The following is an 18,738-nucleotide window of genomic DNA, read 5'->3' as shown; positions in this document are numbered from 1 at the left end:
TGAATTAATTTTGATGAATACCAAATGTTTTTTGTTTTGTTTTTTTTTTGTTTTTTGCGAGTGGGATGAATTTATGCACATTCACATTTAGTCTAGAACTAAATCATGTTCACACAGTGAACGCAATGCCTCTGTACTCTGTACTGTCAATAAATGGGAAAAAAGTTACTTTTTTAAAAAAGTAACTCAGATATTTTCTTGCCAATTAAAAAATAATGTGTTACTTTACTAGTTACTTGAAAAAAGTAATCCGATTACATAACTCGCAATACTTGTAATGTGTTAGCCCCAACAGTGGTCCTCTTCATGGGGTCTAAGCAAAACACTATATTTTAAGGTCCATTTCTTTCAAATCTAGCTATTAGGTATGATTAGGGATGTAAATTATGGTCATTCAAAGTATGTGCTTTATAAGCACTTATAAACAGTCAATATGTTAATAATATGCATTCTAATAAGAAACTAGTTAATAGTGGGAATTGGTCCCTAATTGTTACCAGGGTCTGCAGGCAGAGTTAACATTTACACTCATCAGTCGCCAAATGAGATAAATAAAGGATTGTTAAAAAAAAATCATCACCTGACTGTAACTTGACTGTCAGTCAAAAAAAATATGAAAATTAATAAATATTTATAGAAGAATTAGCAGGTATGCCAGAAACTAAATTGTAGACCCTGTACGTCTGTTTAATTGCGTCTCCTAACAAGATCCCCAGTCAACAAAGTCACATCCATGGCAGGATGTTGACATTACCATGGATGCACAAAAAACTGTTTTAAGCATGGCCTGATTTGTTCAAGTAGTGCAGTTTATTTTAGTGAACTGTTCCGGTCCTCACCGTAGATTTGAAAGTACTGTGGTGTCTTCGGTTAGACATCCTGCTGACATATGGGCTTCTTATGCCTTAAGCAAGTCTAATTAAAAGGGTCAGCACCAAACAAAAGAAAAACATAATTACCCAGCACCCTCCCCCCTAACCGAAGACTAGAACACGCTGATTCAGCCTAACATGAAGAATTTGAGCAGGCCTTGGCACAACAACATTTCATTGGAAGTTTCCATCAACTAGGGATAGGTCAGGATGGTCAACAAGTTGCCTAAAAACCAAGGTTGATTAATTCGCATACATCTTTTTAGGGGTAATTTATTAAAGACACATCCTCTCAATAGATACCTAGCATGCACACTGAATGAAACACATAAACATAAAAAAAATTATGCAACACTTACGTATAATGGGGCTTGCTGTGGATTCAGTTTCATGGCACTGGCCACTGCGGAAAAGAAAAAGTGAGAGAGTTAGAAACAGAATGTTCAGTTAGAGCTCTTATTTTTTTATTTTTTTATTCATTTCACTGATCATGTACAAGTACAAAATAGCTTCTGAACAACAGGCCGCACAATGCAGATCATCTGGGGCTTTTAACAGACAAAACTGTGACCCCAATAACTATTAGTGGCACATTACCTTGCCTACATTCGTAATGGTCATTCTTTCTGGGTCCTTCCATTAAAAACCTTCTGTAAACATTTAACCACAGCTAATAAATAACAGGAAATCCATTATTTGCATCTGTTTTCAGGACTCAACAATAGAGAGAGCCTGAGGTGTTCACTGATGCCTACCAAATTAAAATAATCCGATTTTTGTGATATACTGCACAATGTTGTGGAATTGTGAGGATGTATATGTTGCAATGGTTTTGTTATTTAGCTGAATAACAGATGAGAATTTACTGCAACTGCAAGAAAGACCAATGATTAGAAGTTCCGTTTAGAATGGGTTGAACATGATAACAGGATGTAATCGTTTTCAATAAGGAAATACAAAAGAGGAGTTAATTTCTCACTCCATCCATTTTTCCTCTACACAAACATGCTTCAGTAGAAACAGAGGCTCTCATGCCAGAGAATATGCCACTCGGTGGAATCTTGCGGCTGGCCGCAAAGCACATTGCCCACCTGCACGCTTCACCCAAACATGAGAGGCAAAACCACAGCTCTTAACCCACAACAAACTGCAAACCCAACCACTGTCACAGAGATTCAGACAACACCCAAATCTCAGTTGATTCAAGAAAAAACATATTAGAAAACACAGTAAGACACAAATCATGTATTTAATGTGATGGCTAGGAGCAGCAACCTAATACAGAGCACTGGGAAACAAGTGACATTGGAGCGTTAGCACTGCCTCCGCCTTCTGTTCACTAAGGATGATATACCGCCCCCAGCTATTGTTCCGTTATCTGCCCCGGGTGAGGTGTTAGCCTTTAGGAGGTCCTTGTGGTTATCGGAGGCCCCACTCCTAAACTGAACACACAGGAACAGCACATACACACCCACAACACACAGACAAGCACACACTGCCTTACATGCTTGTGACTAAAGTATGTTCCTTCTACCCTTCTAAAGTTAAGTTGCAATAGATTTCAATGGAGTTTTATGCTAATATGTTGCTAAAGCAACAATGCGGTACTGTTAGCATAACAATTCCTGTCATACAAAGTACACATCAAACTTTTTAGTATTAAATTAATTTAATTTCATTTTTCTGTTTAAGCCACCATCTTATATTAAATTTTGCACTGAGCTGAGCTCATCACAATGCATTCTGAGATGCAATGATACATGCAATGCTGTCTAAACCATAAATAAAATGACATATCCTAGCACAATTAAAGTCGCCTACCTTGTTGAACAACCTTCATGACGGAAACATGGCTATGATGCCTCAAAATATGGTCTCTGTTTTGGGACAGAGCACATAATTTCAGTTCTCTTTAAAAAGCAGAAATCTGACTGAAACCGAATAAGAGCACTGTTTTTGAGGAAGCTTTAAAGATCACAACATGACATTTTTATGCATCTTTAATTGATGAGGCAATCTCAGAATTGACTACAATATCCAACATGGCAGACAAGTTGAATAAGTATATCTAGCTCGGCATTGCAATGTACAAAAAACGGTTCCATCAAATTCTAATTATTCCTCAAGATTTCTTTTAACTATAGTTCACATTATTTAAGTATTAGCTTAGCAACATGCTAGCTCCAGTATTGATTGAAACTCCACTCAATATTTGCATAGTCTCTGTTTTAGTGCTCAGATAAATGCCATTAGCTTAGCAACATGCTAATACCTGGAATCAACTGAGTATCAAACGTTTTTTTGCGCTTTACGAGAAGACAATTGCTACAATTGTCTTCTTGTAATCTTGTAATCTTCAATTACAATTGCTACAGCTACACACAAGTGAGTGTTAACTTAGTATTCAGTATGCAGACAGTAGACAGTGAAGTGGCTTACTAGGTTTTGTAAGAGAGCTTAGGTGTTATAAACTGGACAACTGACTAATCACTAATCTCTTCTATTCTGCTAATATGTTGCCAGGCTACTTTACTTGAACCCTTCTAGGGCTCCCGTGGCGGCGTAATTCCCAAAATACCTTTCCCCTCCCTATTCTGCAGGAAGAGATCAGACATCCCACCTGCTGCTTTTTCCACTCATGCTGATTCACCAAGTACCCCTGCCCCAAATCCAACAGCAACCATTTAGCCAGCTGATCCACTTCCAAATCTCAACTAATCAGCTAGATCTACGGTGGAGAGAGAGAGGTGATGACCCATCCTAAGCCAGACGGCACTGTGAATGCTGAGAACCTGGCTAAGCTTCAACCAGACAGATCAGAGAATGTAGCAGTCATCGAGGGGGCATGCTATTACAAAGATTGACGTGAAGTGGTCAGGCATGCATAAAACCTGAACTTAGCGTTGATATGAGGCCTCCTGGTTGGACCTGATGAGCCAGTACACTGCAGAGTCAGCAAGTCAGTGGTTACCCTCAACAGATTCATGTCTAGGGGATAGAGAGAGGGCCATAGTTTGTGTGCCTTGGCCTGCGTTCTGGCACCACTGAAACTCAAACGGCACATTTGGGCTTTTTTGAGAACCCATAAACCCCCACAAAAGCCCCACTGTCTTACACATGTGAGACAGGCGGTAACAGACAGGAAGTAGGAATCTAAAACAAGGACAACATATTGACAGCAAGTCAGGGGTGGGTGGCAGGGTGGGGACAGGGCTGGACATTATGAGAGGGGTCACAGCCTCTTACTTCAGGCCACATCTCTTGTTCTTTTAGCTGAATAAAAAAGGCTACTGTTGAAGCTTAACAGGATGGGGTACAGGGATAATCAGCTGGTTCTAATTATAACCACTGATTTTGTCCTCTCGAGCTAAGCCCACTCACTATCTAACACAATGGATGCACACAAAACTAAACAGTACACTTAATAAAAATAAAGGTTAAAAGATGGTCTCAGATATGCATTTCCCTTACACCAAACCTATCATAAAATATAGAAAATGGCTAGTAAATTGAAAGTAGACACCAAAACCAATTTTGTTATCACAAAGTGCAAACTGTTGAAGCATTACTAAAGCAATATTTTTGCCAAATCTGATTTATGCGAAAAGTTGTACCTGTAATAAAAGGTAAGATGTCACGTTGATCACAAAAGTAGATAAGAGACAGAAAACCATAAGGAGAATGCTCAGTGCATTTAATGTGCATTTTAAAGACTTGATCTTGTAGTCCTGATTCCTCTTAAGACCATGTAAACGTGGCATGGGCCTAGTTCTTGGCTTAGGGCAGGAGTGTCCAAACTGGTTTAGTTTAGCTCCATTCCTAATTAAACACCCGAACTAGCTAATCAAGGTCTTCAGCTTTACTAGAATCTGCCAGGCAAGAAAGTTTGAGCTGGTTGGCGTTAAAATATACAGGACATTGGACCTCTAGGAGCAGGATTAGACACCCCTCACTTAAGGTCTTAACAAGACCGCAGTCAACTGACACTCAGCCACTGTGAAAGTTCCTCTGTGTTTCAAATAAATGCTGCAATAAAGTATTTTCTCTTTAAAAATTCATTAAAATTGTAAACTGGTTATTGGACTCACAACTCTAGGTCTTGGCCCTGGAGTTCAGATCTGTGTCATATTGCAATTAAATGCCCTGCAGAAATCTTTTATGTTATGAAAACCTAACGAAAATTACTAAAGGTCTTCTTAACTTGCTGCTTAAATGGTTTGGGACTCTGAACCTGGGTCTTGCAGGGTCTGGTCTGGATTACCACTCTGGCACAAAGCTTGAGTCAACAATTAGGCCATTGTCCAAACCAGAACCAGTTTGACTGTTAGGAGAGATTATGCTTGTCTTGAAATGTGTACATCTGAAGGAGGAAAGTGTTTACTTTTCAAGTTATTCGGTTTCATAAGCACCTTTGATCTTAGTAACGTCTAGATCAAAGGTGCATATGAAACCAAATATCTTGATGGTAAATGATGGAAGGTCCAGACCCAGTTGTGAGTCTTGTCAAGACCCAGACACAAAGATCAAGACCTATCCTACACACAATAGCTCCTAAACATCTTTGTGAATGGAAGTAGACATAGCCGACTCTTCTTGCTCATAGATCACATTTAAAAAAGAAAACATCTCTAGTTATACAAGCTATATTTTTGTAAAAATCCTAAATTACATCTCCATTTTTTGGATTAGAGTGCCCCCAAAATAGAAGAGGAACTGCAAGGAAACACTACTCAGTAAAAGCTAGTTCAAATACAGTTTAGATTAGAAAATGTTGGTACACAAATTATGTACATTTGAGTGGGAATGTTGAGGGGGAAGCACAAGGTTCATTGGCTTAGAGACCACAGTTGTTCTAGGCTGGAATCATGGTCGGTATTTGTTTTATGAGCAGCAGTGAAAATGTGGTTTTGTCGTTTGTCGACATGGAGGAAACGACAGCATTCCCAAACAAAAGGTCATCAAGTTCAAACCAAGAGAGGGGGCAATGTTCTGAGTCACTGCTTTGACTGCAGCAGAGCAAAGTCACATAGGGAGATGAGATCAGGTCCATGTGATTATATGTAAAAAGGCCTGATAAAACAAACCAAAGTCAACAATCACATGTTGATTATGAATAATGGCAGAACCGCACGCAAGAAAAACCCCAAAACAACTAAACATTAAAGGAAAATGCCACCTTCTTCCCATAATCCACTGTTTTCCCTCAACTTTGACGAGTTGATACGTACCTCTCCCGTCTCAGTGCGTGCACTTAATCACTGTAGCGCACGGTGCCACTATGTTAGCGTTTATCTTAGTACCATTAATTCCTTAGATAACAAACAGGGATGAATTTAGAAGCCACCAAACACGTCCATGTTTTCCCTACTTAAAGACGGTTACATGAGTACTTACACGAGTAAGTATGGTGGGAAAAATAAAACATGGCGATTTTCTAAGCGGAAAAAGTGGCACAGCGCGATTCAATGATTGAGTGCACGCACTGAGACGGGAGAGGTACATGTCAATGTACGTAAGTTGAGGGCAGAACAGTGGATTATGGAAAGAAGGTGGCATTTTCCTTTAACAATAACAATGAAACACTGTACAGCTAGCACATTGCAACACAAACCAAGTGTATATCTCAGTTTGGCTCCCTGTTACACTCACTTTCACATCAACAAACATAAACTTACATATCAGCCCTTGTAATGTACCTCTGGTTTGTCCTTGTATGCTTTAAGGGGCATGAGAAATTTAATTTCCTCTGTCAAGCCCCAGTAGGAGCCAAGTTGGCCTCACCCGGCAGCCAGGGCCAGACACCTGTTTGTTTAGTCTGAGTCAACACTGCTCAGCCTCTCAGAATTCTGTGTCCCCTTCACCTCATAGCTATATGCTTTCAAAAGTCCAAATAAAACACTGTATTCAGCTGCAGAATCCAATCAATATCCTGAAAATAACAGGTTTGCACATTTGTTATGGAATGTCAAGCAAGCACTGTTTTTTTTTCTATCACTTCTCTATATTCTTGACTAAATATTATCCAGAGTGGCAGAGAAAATCAATACAGCTTAAATACAGTCACTTCCTGAATGATTCCAATAAGGAAATGGCATACAGACAGTCACAACAAAAGGCTCTTCCTGGTCTATCTGTGCTATGATAAGCATAGACGTCTGGAAGCAAGTGAGAGGTTTCAACAGGATTACAAGATAAGGCGATTTAGCTAGCGTCGCATTCATCACATCTAGTTAACATCAATGCCTAAAGTGTGAAACATAGGGCAAATATGGATTGTTCCCATTTCTGCCGATTTTAACCTCCACAGAACCTGCACGTTCAGAATAGCACACACTACCATTCCTAAAGGACTTTATGGCTGGTGTGTCCAATCCTACTCCTGAATGGCAACCTTCCTGCAGAGTTTAGCTCAAACACACCTGTCTGGAAGTTTCTAGCAATCCTGAACACCTTGATTATCTGGTTCAGGTGTGTTTAATTATGGCTGGAGCTAAACTTCCTACTGGAAGATGGCCCTCCAGGAGCAGGGACACGAAGTACGGCAAGTATGCTACATGTGCACAGTACTGGTTTTGGAAATTTTCATGCAAGAAAACACTCAATACATTTGCACATTAAAAAAAGAAACACAAATTTACAAGGAAGTGTGCTATTGAATAAAATGTTAACTGCATAATGCATACGATTTCAAATGCAGGGTTGCCAACTCTCACGCTTTCAGCATCAATCTCATGCTGAAGTCCAAGTGTCATGCCAGATGCGTGAGAGTTGGCAACCCTGCAAATGGCATTTAAAAAAAAAGTAGTGGCCTGTATTCAATAAATAGTACTTGGTATGCAGTAAGCCAGCACTTCATTCCGAACATAGCCAAGGGTTTTCATTTGAATGGCTACAACAGGCATGGAGAACTAGCAGTTTAAATGTGCATGCCAGAGTCATGCTGGAGGAATGCATGAACAATCCGCATAACAGGGCCTTGCGTTAATTTGCGGGACCTTGCCAAAATGGCAGGGGCGTCACTCTCAAGGCCTGTGGAAGATGACGGAGTCGTACCGCATTTGTGTTGGAGGGTTGAGAGGGCCCTCTTGCCCCTGTGACATGAACAGGATGTAGCATGTGTTGCTCTCCCAGTGGAACATCCCCTTGGGAAATTTGGATAGGCTTTGTAGTGCAAACAAGTCAAGCTTTTCTCCATTCAACGAGAAAGACACAACCCACTTAAAATAAAATGAACTAACCATCTGACTTGCATATTGACAGAAAAATGGTTTATGTAACCTTTACCTTTTCCAATAAAATCTTCGCTCCAGAGGCATCATGTAAAAAATCACCATAATGTTTTATAATAAAAAGGCTCATGACACTCATGAGTTGCCATAGTAAAGCCTTGTATCAACCATAACAAATACTTGTGGTGGTGAAGCTAAAGTAACTCTAACCCCTATTTAAGAGGATATTTAGTCTTTGCAGAACACACACTTCAACACAGAGCACACACAGTGCCAAGACAGCGACTACTTCAGGGTTTGATGTCGCTGTTTACCAAGCTCATGGTGGTCAGTATTATCAAACAAGCATAAAAATAAGGCTTTAAGGAGATGGATTTACAGTACTATGAACCAGACATGACTTCTAAAAATACAGAAATGCCTTGCTGCGATTTCAAGCAAGAAACAAAAAGAAAAATGACAACTGCTTTTCTAGGATATTTATTAGTAACTATCAACAAATTAAAACATGTTAATGTTCTGCACTCTGCACTTATATTTTTAAGTAATAGAAAGTGTTGGCGCAAAATTACAAAATTAAACTAAAATGTGTTTAAATTAAAGAGGGAGAAAATCGCACATCCCACAGCAGACAGTTGTCTTCCAGCCGAAGTCTCCATGCCAACGAACAAACAAAACCAGCTCAAGCATATCAGTGAGAGTGAGACAGGCCGCAAGCTCACACCACACTTCTGTGTAACCAGAGAACGAGACGTTCCCATGAATAAGCGAAACACTGGCCAGTCCGAAGGGAAAATATTATGCTTTCCAGCTAAGATTTCCAACAAACACAACTGCTGACAACGACAGATAAGAGCAGAATGAATACAAAATAAAAGCGTTTGAAAATGACAACATATTTAAGATTCTGTCAGAGGTTATGCACGGCCTCTCAGGTTTAGTTAAAACAAAAATCATCGGCTTTGGCTTGTGCACACGTGTGTGTGGACAAAATCAGGGGAGGAGGATTTTCATGGAGTTTGAAGTTTAACTGGTGGATTGTTTTACGGCCCCCCTGCACGGTCAGTGCAAGAGCGACTGGCCACCCACTAAACACAAAGCCGCACCAAAGACACGAGATGGAAATCAGGCAGTCGAAATGGTGAACTGACAACTGGAGGATTGTGGTAGTGTTGAGATGATAAACCTGTTTTATTCAAAACTTGAGCAATTTCCATTTGTTACTACAGAATGTTTACTGCAGGACTCCAAAAAAATAGCTAGCTGACATAAAATACTTTGGAAAAGTTTACGTCCTGTGGTGCAACTTGAAATACTTAATCGAAAACTATTTTAAACAACATTTTGCCATTTTGTTATGCGTATTCTCAAATTTATATTTATTTGCCACATTGCAGAACTATGCAGGGAAATAATTTGTCTCTTTAATATAAAGTTAACCAATTAACTGTTTATATATTGAACACACTTTTTAAACTGCAAAACTGGTTTAAATGAATAATGTCATATAAATAATGATACAAATATAAACATGAATGGGTTATTGGCTATAACTTAAAATAAACATTTATTAACATTAAATATAATCTGTTTTGTATCAGTTGTGAAAAGCAAGACATCTAGACAACAATAATCTGCCAAAGACTCCATTGCCAACTAAATATGAAAAAAAAGAGCCAACTCCAGCTAAATTGCCAGATCCAAGTCAGATTTTTGTGGTACAAATATGAAAACTTAAAAAACCTGGCAAACACTACCAAGCAACCAACAAGTATATCCTGCAAACTCTTGATATCCAAAAAAAAAAAAAAATCATCATATTAAATCAGTTGTTTAAAGAAGCAGCAGCCACACATCCTAAAAAAGCTATAAGTATAACTCAAATGATGGTACCTCCTGCAGCTTGAAGCAAAAGTTTAACTTTTCCATTCCGTGTAAAGGTTATGCTCAGTGACTGTTTAACCATCATCCATCTTTAAACAGTGAAAGCCAAAGCTCAGACTAAGGGCATGCTTCCACCTCTCCAAGGGCAGCTCTCATTAGCTTAAAATATAGCGGGCCTAACAAACTCTTTCTATCCGAACACATTTAACCATCACTGCAAGCAACTGGCTTTTGACATCCTCCGTTCCAGCACGAGATTTCACTTAGCAGCCACTGATTCCATGATAAATAAGAAAACTTTAAAAGGAATATATTTGCCATGGATTCACATAAAACATTTCAGTTGTATCACAGTAAGTTGAAACCGAAAGGTGGGACCTTTGTATGGCCAGAAAGGGTTTTTGTGTAGCAACTATCAGCCAGTTAAAAGCCAACAATGCTTTTTACCAAGTCCACGAGGTGAGCGTTTAGAGATGGGGCTTAGTACACCATTGATAGTAAACAGGCCCTGTCTGAACGCACAATAACACCACACCAGCACCACCCAAAACTCACAGGGTCAACAAACTTCACAAATACGCAAGCCTCGACATGCAAAAACAGAACTCGCACAGAACCTGCAGTTCATTTTATTATCATCACTCATAAAGATTGTACCATAATGTAATTGAATTAATAACAGACTGACTAAAACACTGAGTTGCGTGAGATTTCACAACTCTTCATGGCACATGCACAGTGAAGGTCCAAGCTGCATGTTTGTATGCAATCTGGCAACTTTTAAGGACAGAGCTGCAAACAATTAAATCGAACTACCACCGCAGCATTCTTGTCTGGTGTTCGTGGCTTTTAAAGAGAGCATTCCACTGCTTCCTGCTAGTTTCTCACTGGTGTCTACATTAAGACAAAAACGTTCCCTAGATAGAAGTTAACACTGTCAAGATCCTGAGGGAAAGGCAAATGTGACATCTGCTGAAATAGCATGAAGAGATCTTAACAGAATAGTATAAATGTGGACTAAAGCTTTCAAGCTTCAAAAAAAAAAAAAAAAATGCAAAAGCACAATAAGGGAATCATAACAAGGGACCGACATACATTAGCCATATATTTCAAGTCTTCTCAAGTCAAACAGATATTCTGGTATGAAACAGACTGAAATTTAAGTCATCATTTTGTGATAATCTTGTGGACTATCTAATGGACTGAGCTGGAAAATCAATATGATTTGTGAACTGATTCATTGAACAAATCAGAGTCAAAGTTCAAAGTTAATGGTAGGTTGAAATATTCCTTATTTTTGTAGCAGCATACATCCATTCGTCGTCTTTCTTTATCATTAAAGCTCAACCATATAGACTCGGTTCAAGGCTGCAGAGAGCTACATTTGACAAACCTCTGACAGGATGATTCCACGAGGGGGATATGAGCCACAGAAGATCCCGGACAGTCAAAATGCAAAACTAAGCTGTGCGTTCTGCTTCCTTGCTGTACCCAGAGGAAGACAAAGTGCAGAGGTCTGCTTTATCAATCTAACCTGACTGAAGCATTGATTCAACGATTTAATCATTGGATTGGTGCTTAACATGCATTTTGTGACCTCAAAACACTAGAGTGGGTTTACAAATCCAGGACAAGATACAGGGTCCTGCATAACCAAATATCTAATTTATCTAACTAATTCTTGAAGTGACTCCTATTAAAGCATCTGAATTTCAAGGCGTGATGGGTCATGTGAACTCTGGTGACATCAGAGTAATATTTACACTGCAATATCAAGTAAAGATAAGCAAAGTCCACCATTTGTCAATATTTGTCCTTTGATTATTATAGAGGCAAATTTTCATATATGCTGCATTATGTGATGCACAAGTGTACTGTCTTACATATAAAGACATTTCAGTCAATCCTGTTTTCATAAAACGACCATGTGCTGCATTTCGCAAAAGCATGGTTTCTACGATCTAATGTTTGAAATGCAGTCCAGATGTCTAAAACCCAGCATTCGAGGTGATGTCAAAACCAAAAAGTAACATTTGCACAATTTTGGATTCTAGACTTCATGGAAGTGACATAATTCCCTCCGCCCAAATTGTTGCAAAATAAAATAAGAATTTCATGAAAGTTTTAGTGTTTTCACAATAGAGCATAAACCCTGTTATAGTGTGAATACAGCCCAGAATCCTGAATTCTAATCTGTGAACATCTGGAGATGAAAAACTTTTACATTTAACATTTACAGCATACCAGACTGATCAAAGGACATTTGAATGAATATTTTGGATTCCCAGAGGGAAGTGGCCTGCTGCATTGTAAGTCAAGATGACCATAACGCAAGCCTTATTAAAGGCAATTTTCAACACATATTCGGCAAGATAAAGAAGATAAAATCTTCCCAGATCCAAACCCACACCCAAAGACTAAATATAGTCATATTAGGTTAAGAATTCTCTGCTGACTACATTCCAGTCAGCTGAGGACCATGGTAAAAATCTTGGGGAGATTAAGCCAGTGGATGAAAAAAATGTTAAATCTTTTCTTCCTTAAAATACTTAAAACTCAAACATGGACATTTTGACTAGTGATGACAATAAAACAAAGAAAACCAGCAACAAATTGCCGCTCACTCAATGCTTGTTTCAAAGACAAAAAAGGTAATAAAAAAAATAATAATCAGATGTCAGATGCTATATGAATAAGCAGCTAAAAAGGACTTCTGCTCTGTTTAACAAGATCACGATCTACAATAAACATTGTTACTTGATGATGTAAAAAGAAAAAGGCGTGGATTTTCGTATCGTGATAACCATAAATGTTCCCAATAGGCACTGCCTTACAAATTCGTGATAATCTCTCCAGTCACCATAACTGACTGTACAAATGAGCCAGAAAGTAGCCGGAATGACAGCAACAGCCTGCAAAGTGCTCGAGTGCTCACAGGAAACCGACCAGATGCAAATCACCATTAAAACTGCAGATGTGTGCTCTTACAAAGAGGTGTGTGTTTGCATGAAGAACACTAGGCCCTGCCTGCACAAGAGGTTACCGACGGTCATATCTAGCCGCACAGCTGATGACCCAGTTTCAATGTAGCCACCTAAGGCCTATTGTTCCAATGCATATAGCTCACTGTCAACAACTAACTAAGGGAATGAAGCACAGCTGAGATATTTCTAAAGCACTGGATTGGTCAATGAGAAACTCTACACTATGCACCATTACAAAGGGATTTGGTAGAAATTACTCCTTGGAACTTTATGAAAAATGAAACCGCATTTGCAACCAATTTTAATTCCATATTGGGTCACATTTCTGGGACTCTTTTGAAGAGACTTTTGACCATGATGTTATTATTTATTAGATTTAAGTTAGGGTTAGGGTTAGACAAGTTAGGGTTGGACAAAGACTTTTTATTTGTAATAATGTGCACTAAAGAATCATGCAAAGTAAGGCAAGAACGTGTTATGAAAGCAAATAGGCCTAAGCTAAGTTTTGAGTTTAAGCTGACTAGCAAAGTGTATGTCTGGTGCTTGCAAACAACCCAGTTCTGCAAAATTGAATGTGCATTGACGACCTCAGGGTAGATAAAGATAAAAGATTTGACGTCACACAGAAAGGGGAGAGTCGGGTCACTTGGCAGGTGTACAACAACAAAGAGAAGGGCCTCGCTAATAGACTTGAAAGCACTTACTGTACACACATGCTGTCTTAGAGGACACATTTTGCTTCCTGCACATGCCAGGCATCCTCAGATTTACAATAATGAGGCACTTTCAATCTTTGGTTACAGCTGACAGACCAACTAGTTTTTCTTTGCGGAGAAATTACATAATGCCTTTACTTTAGAACAACAAGAAGTCTCTTGTTTAGATTTTTTCAGGCACGGTGAACTGTGGCAGGGACTTTACAGGAAACGTTATGTCACAAGTGTCTTTCTAAAGCTTAATTTTAAACGTGTTACATTTGTGGAGTCAAAAAAACTGTATGAAAAAAAAAACTGTAAAACTTATGTTAAAACACATAAAAAGCATTGCACAGCAAAATTTGGGGGCCAACAAGAGGCAAAACACTGCAAAAAGAATCTGGACAAAACATTTTCTAAAATGTGTTTCTTTCCATAAACTACTAGAACATACTCTTGCTGAATGCTAAAACCAATCAATCAAACTGACGATGTTCTTCATTGTTCAAAACTGAAACAGCATGCAGTACATGCGATTTAGCAATAAGAAACAGCTCTTCCTCTAGCAAACAAAATATCTGGCATTTCTGGGCAATCGATGGATGTTCACGCGAACAGTCCTGTTGTTTGAAACCAGTTGAGTCTAAAAGGCTGGACTTTTCTCAAGTATGTGCTGAATCAGAGAACATGGCCACAGTTTCTGTCTGCCTGGCTGCTTTTATTAAAAAGCAGGAGGCTTGGGAGACTCATGTGATATCCGTCACTGACAGAGATACTCAGAACTGGAAAAGCACTTCTAAAGTCTGCAAGTGCTCAAAAAACTGAGAATTAACTGAACGATTAGCAGGCTGAACATACTGGAAAAGACTGGGTTTATATTCGATTTCTATTGATTCCACATCAGCACAATCCTTCGCATGTCTGGAAAACATTGAAACCTACAGCCTCCACTGGAGAATTGGACTTCCTGCGATATGTGTAACCATGGAGCTCTTTGATTACTAAAAGGTGGCGAATGGGACTCTCTTGACCTGTTTCTCCAAATGCAACACAGAGAAACTGTGTCTTAGAGTACAGATTATTCCCTTTATTTGTCTAGATGCAGCTTTTTGCCTTGGTCTTAAGGAGTGTTTTAGGTTCAATACAAATTTAAATTATTACTCTGAAAGATTGGCTATACATTTAGTGTAATTCTTTGTTGTGATCTGAAGGTTTCCTTGCTATACTTTTAATAATATATTGTGTTTTAATGTTTTACTGCCTGACCCTATCCATTGTTATTGCACATGACCTTTAAAATCACCATTTAAAAAAAAAAAACACCTGAGAGGAAGGGTTTAAAGATTTTCTGTGGTGATCACCATCAAAATGGCATAGGCTACATGCTGTAGATTGATCTTAACTTATATTGAACATGGAATATTCCTTCACACGACCGTTCACAAGTTTGGGATAAGTAGGATTTTTAGTAATTCAGCGAGGATGCATTAAATTGATCCAAAGTGAATAAATAAATATTGCTAGTTTGACCTTTCTATTCATCAAAGAGTCAGCATACTTTATATAAGTATGATTTTGGAAGGATCATGTGACACCGAAGACCAGAGTAATTATACTGAAAATTTAGCTTTGCCATCACAGGAATAACTTGAAATTATAATATATATTCAAAAAGTAAACAGTCATTTTAAATTGTAAAACGATTTTACAATGTTTCTGTTTTGAATGTTTATTCAAATAAACAATGCCTTTGTGGGCATGAGAAACTTTCTTCAAAAACACACTCACACAAAATTACACTAAACTTTTGAGCATAGAGTGCATAGCATAAGCAGCTGCAACAACATACAAGTGTGGATACTGGATGTCATTCCATATGCCACTGTGCTGATTGGATTGCAAAGTACAGTAAGAGCTGCTAGAGGCTCTTCAAATATTCAGTTCTTATTTGCAGAACCTGAAAGCGAGTAAAAATTATGTTTAAAACAAAGCTTTTATCCTCCCATGCACATAGCAGACTTAAAAAAAAAAAAAAAATAGGCCAAGTTGGAACCATGCTGCAAAACTAAGCTAATCATGCCTTTTTGGGTCAATGATCACCACCAACATAGATTAGATTGTAAGTGATGCTGCGGTGCAATCTTTCCTAAATGATCAATCCCCCAAGAATTCTAATCAGTCAACTCAGTAAAGATCTCGACAGAAAACATCTACCAGAAAGAAGCTAAAACTTCATTCTCTGTAATGAGATACAGATGAACCCTCTTGGATTTCTTCTGGCAGTGGTTTCATCTCCATAATCGCTAGCGGACACTTTCACTGTTTGACAACTGCATTTCGAGAAAGACACAGGCCCGGAATGTGGGTTAACAATAAAAACTCAAACTTCCATTATTATTTCTGTATTCCAGTTTTCATGTGTGGCTCATTAATGTGGCAAATACCATGAGAGTGCTGAGGAAATTAAAAAATCTGCAAGGTTATTAGATTTTAGATCTGGCCAGCGAAAGCAAGATTTCCATAAGCAATTCCAAAAGGAACAAAAGCGCTACATACAGAAACTTTTAAATCAGTTCTCAGCTGATGAGTCACGGGCAATGCTAAATGAAAATAATAAAACAAAACTATCAGGCATAGTTAGAAGAGCAAATAAATAACCATGTATTTCATGTACATTTAAAATGAAATTTAAATGTTAAGGATTTTTTGTTAACTTTTGTTCAATATTCTATGTTAGTACTTGATGTCCAATACAAGTCCTTAGCAAAAACCAATTGAGAACCACTGCTTAAATGAATAATAGATGCCAGGAACGACACACAACCAAATACAAAACACACCCTGGGAATTCCAAAGATTCTAGACACAAGAACAACAATCTAGGACTGTGGAGTCTGGGGAACACACAAAAAAGCATATTTGTAATAACAAAATGCAAGGCGCAATCTTGTGTTTACTAACAGTCAACTCTGCCTTTGTCTTTGATTCTGTCTTTTTCACATGCTATGGCTTTCTTCAACACAGATCAAGTCATGTAATCTGTTGAGATCAATTCTTAACATTTTACAGCTTTGAAGAGGAAAGGTTCGAGTTAAATGTGAACACCTTCTATATCAGGCCACGGAACGATTAGAATAACAGCAGGGGTTCAAACCGGGCTATTGATATAAACATTCTGCTGAGATGAGTTCAGATCAACATCAAAGGCATGTTTGTCTAAAAGACACCTGTCACCAAAAAAGTGTATAATCCAAACAATTTTGTTTAACTAGTTTTTTTTTTTTGTGTAATTATAAACCATGTTTCTTTCAAGTTCAGACATGAGACAAAATAAGGTAACCAATTAAAGAAATAAGTGAAAAAAAAAAAAAAATTACAAAAAAGTTCACATAAACAAACAATTAAACATGAAAAAAATAATTGTAATATAAATATAAATATTAAAGCATATAAATTGAACTGAGCATTGCAAATTCTAAATGTTCCTCTGAAAGCTGATCGATATGTTTTGGAATATGATCCCCAGCTGGTCATACCATCTTAAGATGGTCGAGCTAGTTTTTGGGACATGGTAGTTGGTAGACTAGATAGTAACTGAATTAACATGCAGTAAAATTACTTAAATAATAATAATAATAATAACAATATATATATATATATATATATATATATATATATATATATATATATATATATATATATATATATATATATATATATACTGTTACTTATTGCTTATTGTTACTTATTGCTTATTGTTACAAAATGTAATATTGTGACTATTTACTGCCATAAGAAGATTATACTGACTTCTAGAAATATAAACACATAATTATTTATCATTTTATTTACAACAACAATTTTTATATTATTATATACAATAATAGCCTACTTGTTAAGCATCAACACCCTTTCCCCTAAATAATAAATAAAAGTGTTATAAATAAATGTGACACGCTGGATCCAGTTTAAGACCAGCTCGAATCCACTAGAGACCACTATAATGACTTTACAGCTATTATTTTTGGAAATTCGAGGTTTCTTATATTACCTCGAACGCTGCAGTGCTCAAAGCGTGCTTTCCTCGTTCACTCTCATTCCCTTTAAACGCTCACAAAACAGCATCCAGCGTTGTCTCCTCGGGACTGTTTGACTGGTAACCGCGAACACGCTGAGCTGTCCTTCTATTCCAATGAACGTCGCGAGACCAGCTACTTTGTTACAATGTTGAGCTACGGCGTTTGTCTGGAGTAAAAGCGTTCTAAAATGTACCAAAACAAACCGCCTGTTACAGTGTTGGAACTTTTATTCTGCGCTGCGGGTTTTGACGAATGTAAAACGGTCCCAGAATGGAGAGACACATATCACTTGTTAGACTGTAGAAACTTCTATTCTTTCTAGTCCGCGTGTCTCATTATAGGGCGGGACCAGCAGCGGTTAGTGGGGAGCAGTGAGGTGTCTCTCTGGCCCTGTCTGTCGCATGCTTCTCTGTTTATTCATCACGAGCTTGAATAGGACTCGTGAATGTTTACTCATTTCTCGCTCTTGAACGAGGTGTTACCGTGCATGAATACCTATATTTGGGTGTTGTTTAATATGATATGACTATAGTTATGGTTTAGGCTGTAGTTTGGGTCTGTGTCATTTAAATGCTTTTATTTGTTTGATTAATGAACGAACGATACCTGGATCTACTTTTAAGCGATGACTGTCTAAAAAGCCACGCTGCCCATGTAGATTTTTGTCTTAAGTTTCATATTGAAACGTATCCAATGCCCTATGAAAAGTTATCAAATGAATATGACTGACCTCGTGTGGACAGAATAAATACTACAACTGTTAGTTTTGGACCAATTCTAAATCTATCTCCGGTCGCCCGTGTAAATATGTATTTCTATGTCTGTCTCTATTTCTGTCTTTGCTTTTCTCTATCTATCTATCTATCTATCTATCTATCTATCTATCTATCTATCTATCTATCTATCTATCTGTCTGTCTGTCTGTCTGTCTGTCTGTCTGTCTGTCTGTCTATCTATCTATCTATCTATCTATATATCTGTTCATCTTTGTTAAT

At 37.9% G+C, this 18,738-nt stretch overlaps 1 protein-coding gene across 14 annotated transcripts in view; it reads right to left on the bottom strand.

The window, feature by feature from the left end:
* The window catches only part of LOC128013719 (A-kinase anchor protein 13), an 87,015-nt gene extending 68,918 nt beyond the window's left edge, over nt 1-18,097 (bottom strand). For 11 of the 14 annotated variants that reach the window (XM_052596873.1, XM_052596875.1, XM_052596880.1 and 8 more), the window contains exons 1-2: nt 17,716-18,063; nt 1,232-1,275 (exon numbers count right to left, since the gene is read on the bottom strand). In XM_052596873.1, the coding sequence (XP_052452833.1) occupies nt 1,232-1,264 (33 nt within the window). In that variant the 5' untranslated portion in view covers nt 1,265-1,275; nt 17,716-18,063. Of the gene's footprint in view, nt 1-1,231; nt 1,276-17,715 lie in introns of all 14 variants that reach the window. The other 3 variants (XM_052596886.1, XM_052596887.1, XM_052596885.1) reach the window with 2 other exon arrangements.
* Nucleotides 18,098-18,738: the final 641 nt, after the last annotated feature.

The sequence above is a fragment of the Carassius gibelio genome, chromosome B25 (assembly GCF_023724105.1).
Source record: "Carassius gibelio isolate Cgi1373 ecotype wild population from Czech Republic chromosome B25, carGib1.2-hapl.c, whole genome shotgun sequence".
Lineage (NCBI taxonomy): Eukaryota > Metazoa > Chordata > Actinopteri > Cypriniformes > Cyprinidae > Carassius > Carassius gibelio.
The sequence above is the reverse complement of the archived record's forward strand: the minus strand, read 5'-3'. Positions and strand labels throughout refer to the sequence as shown.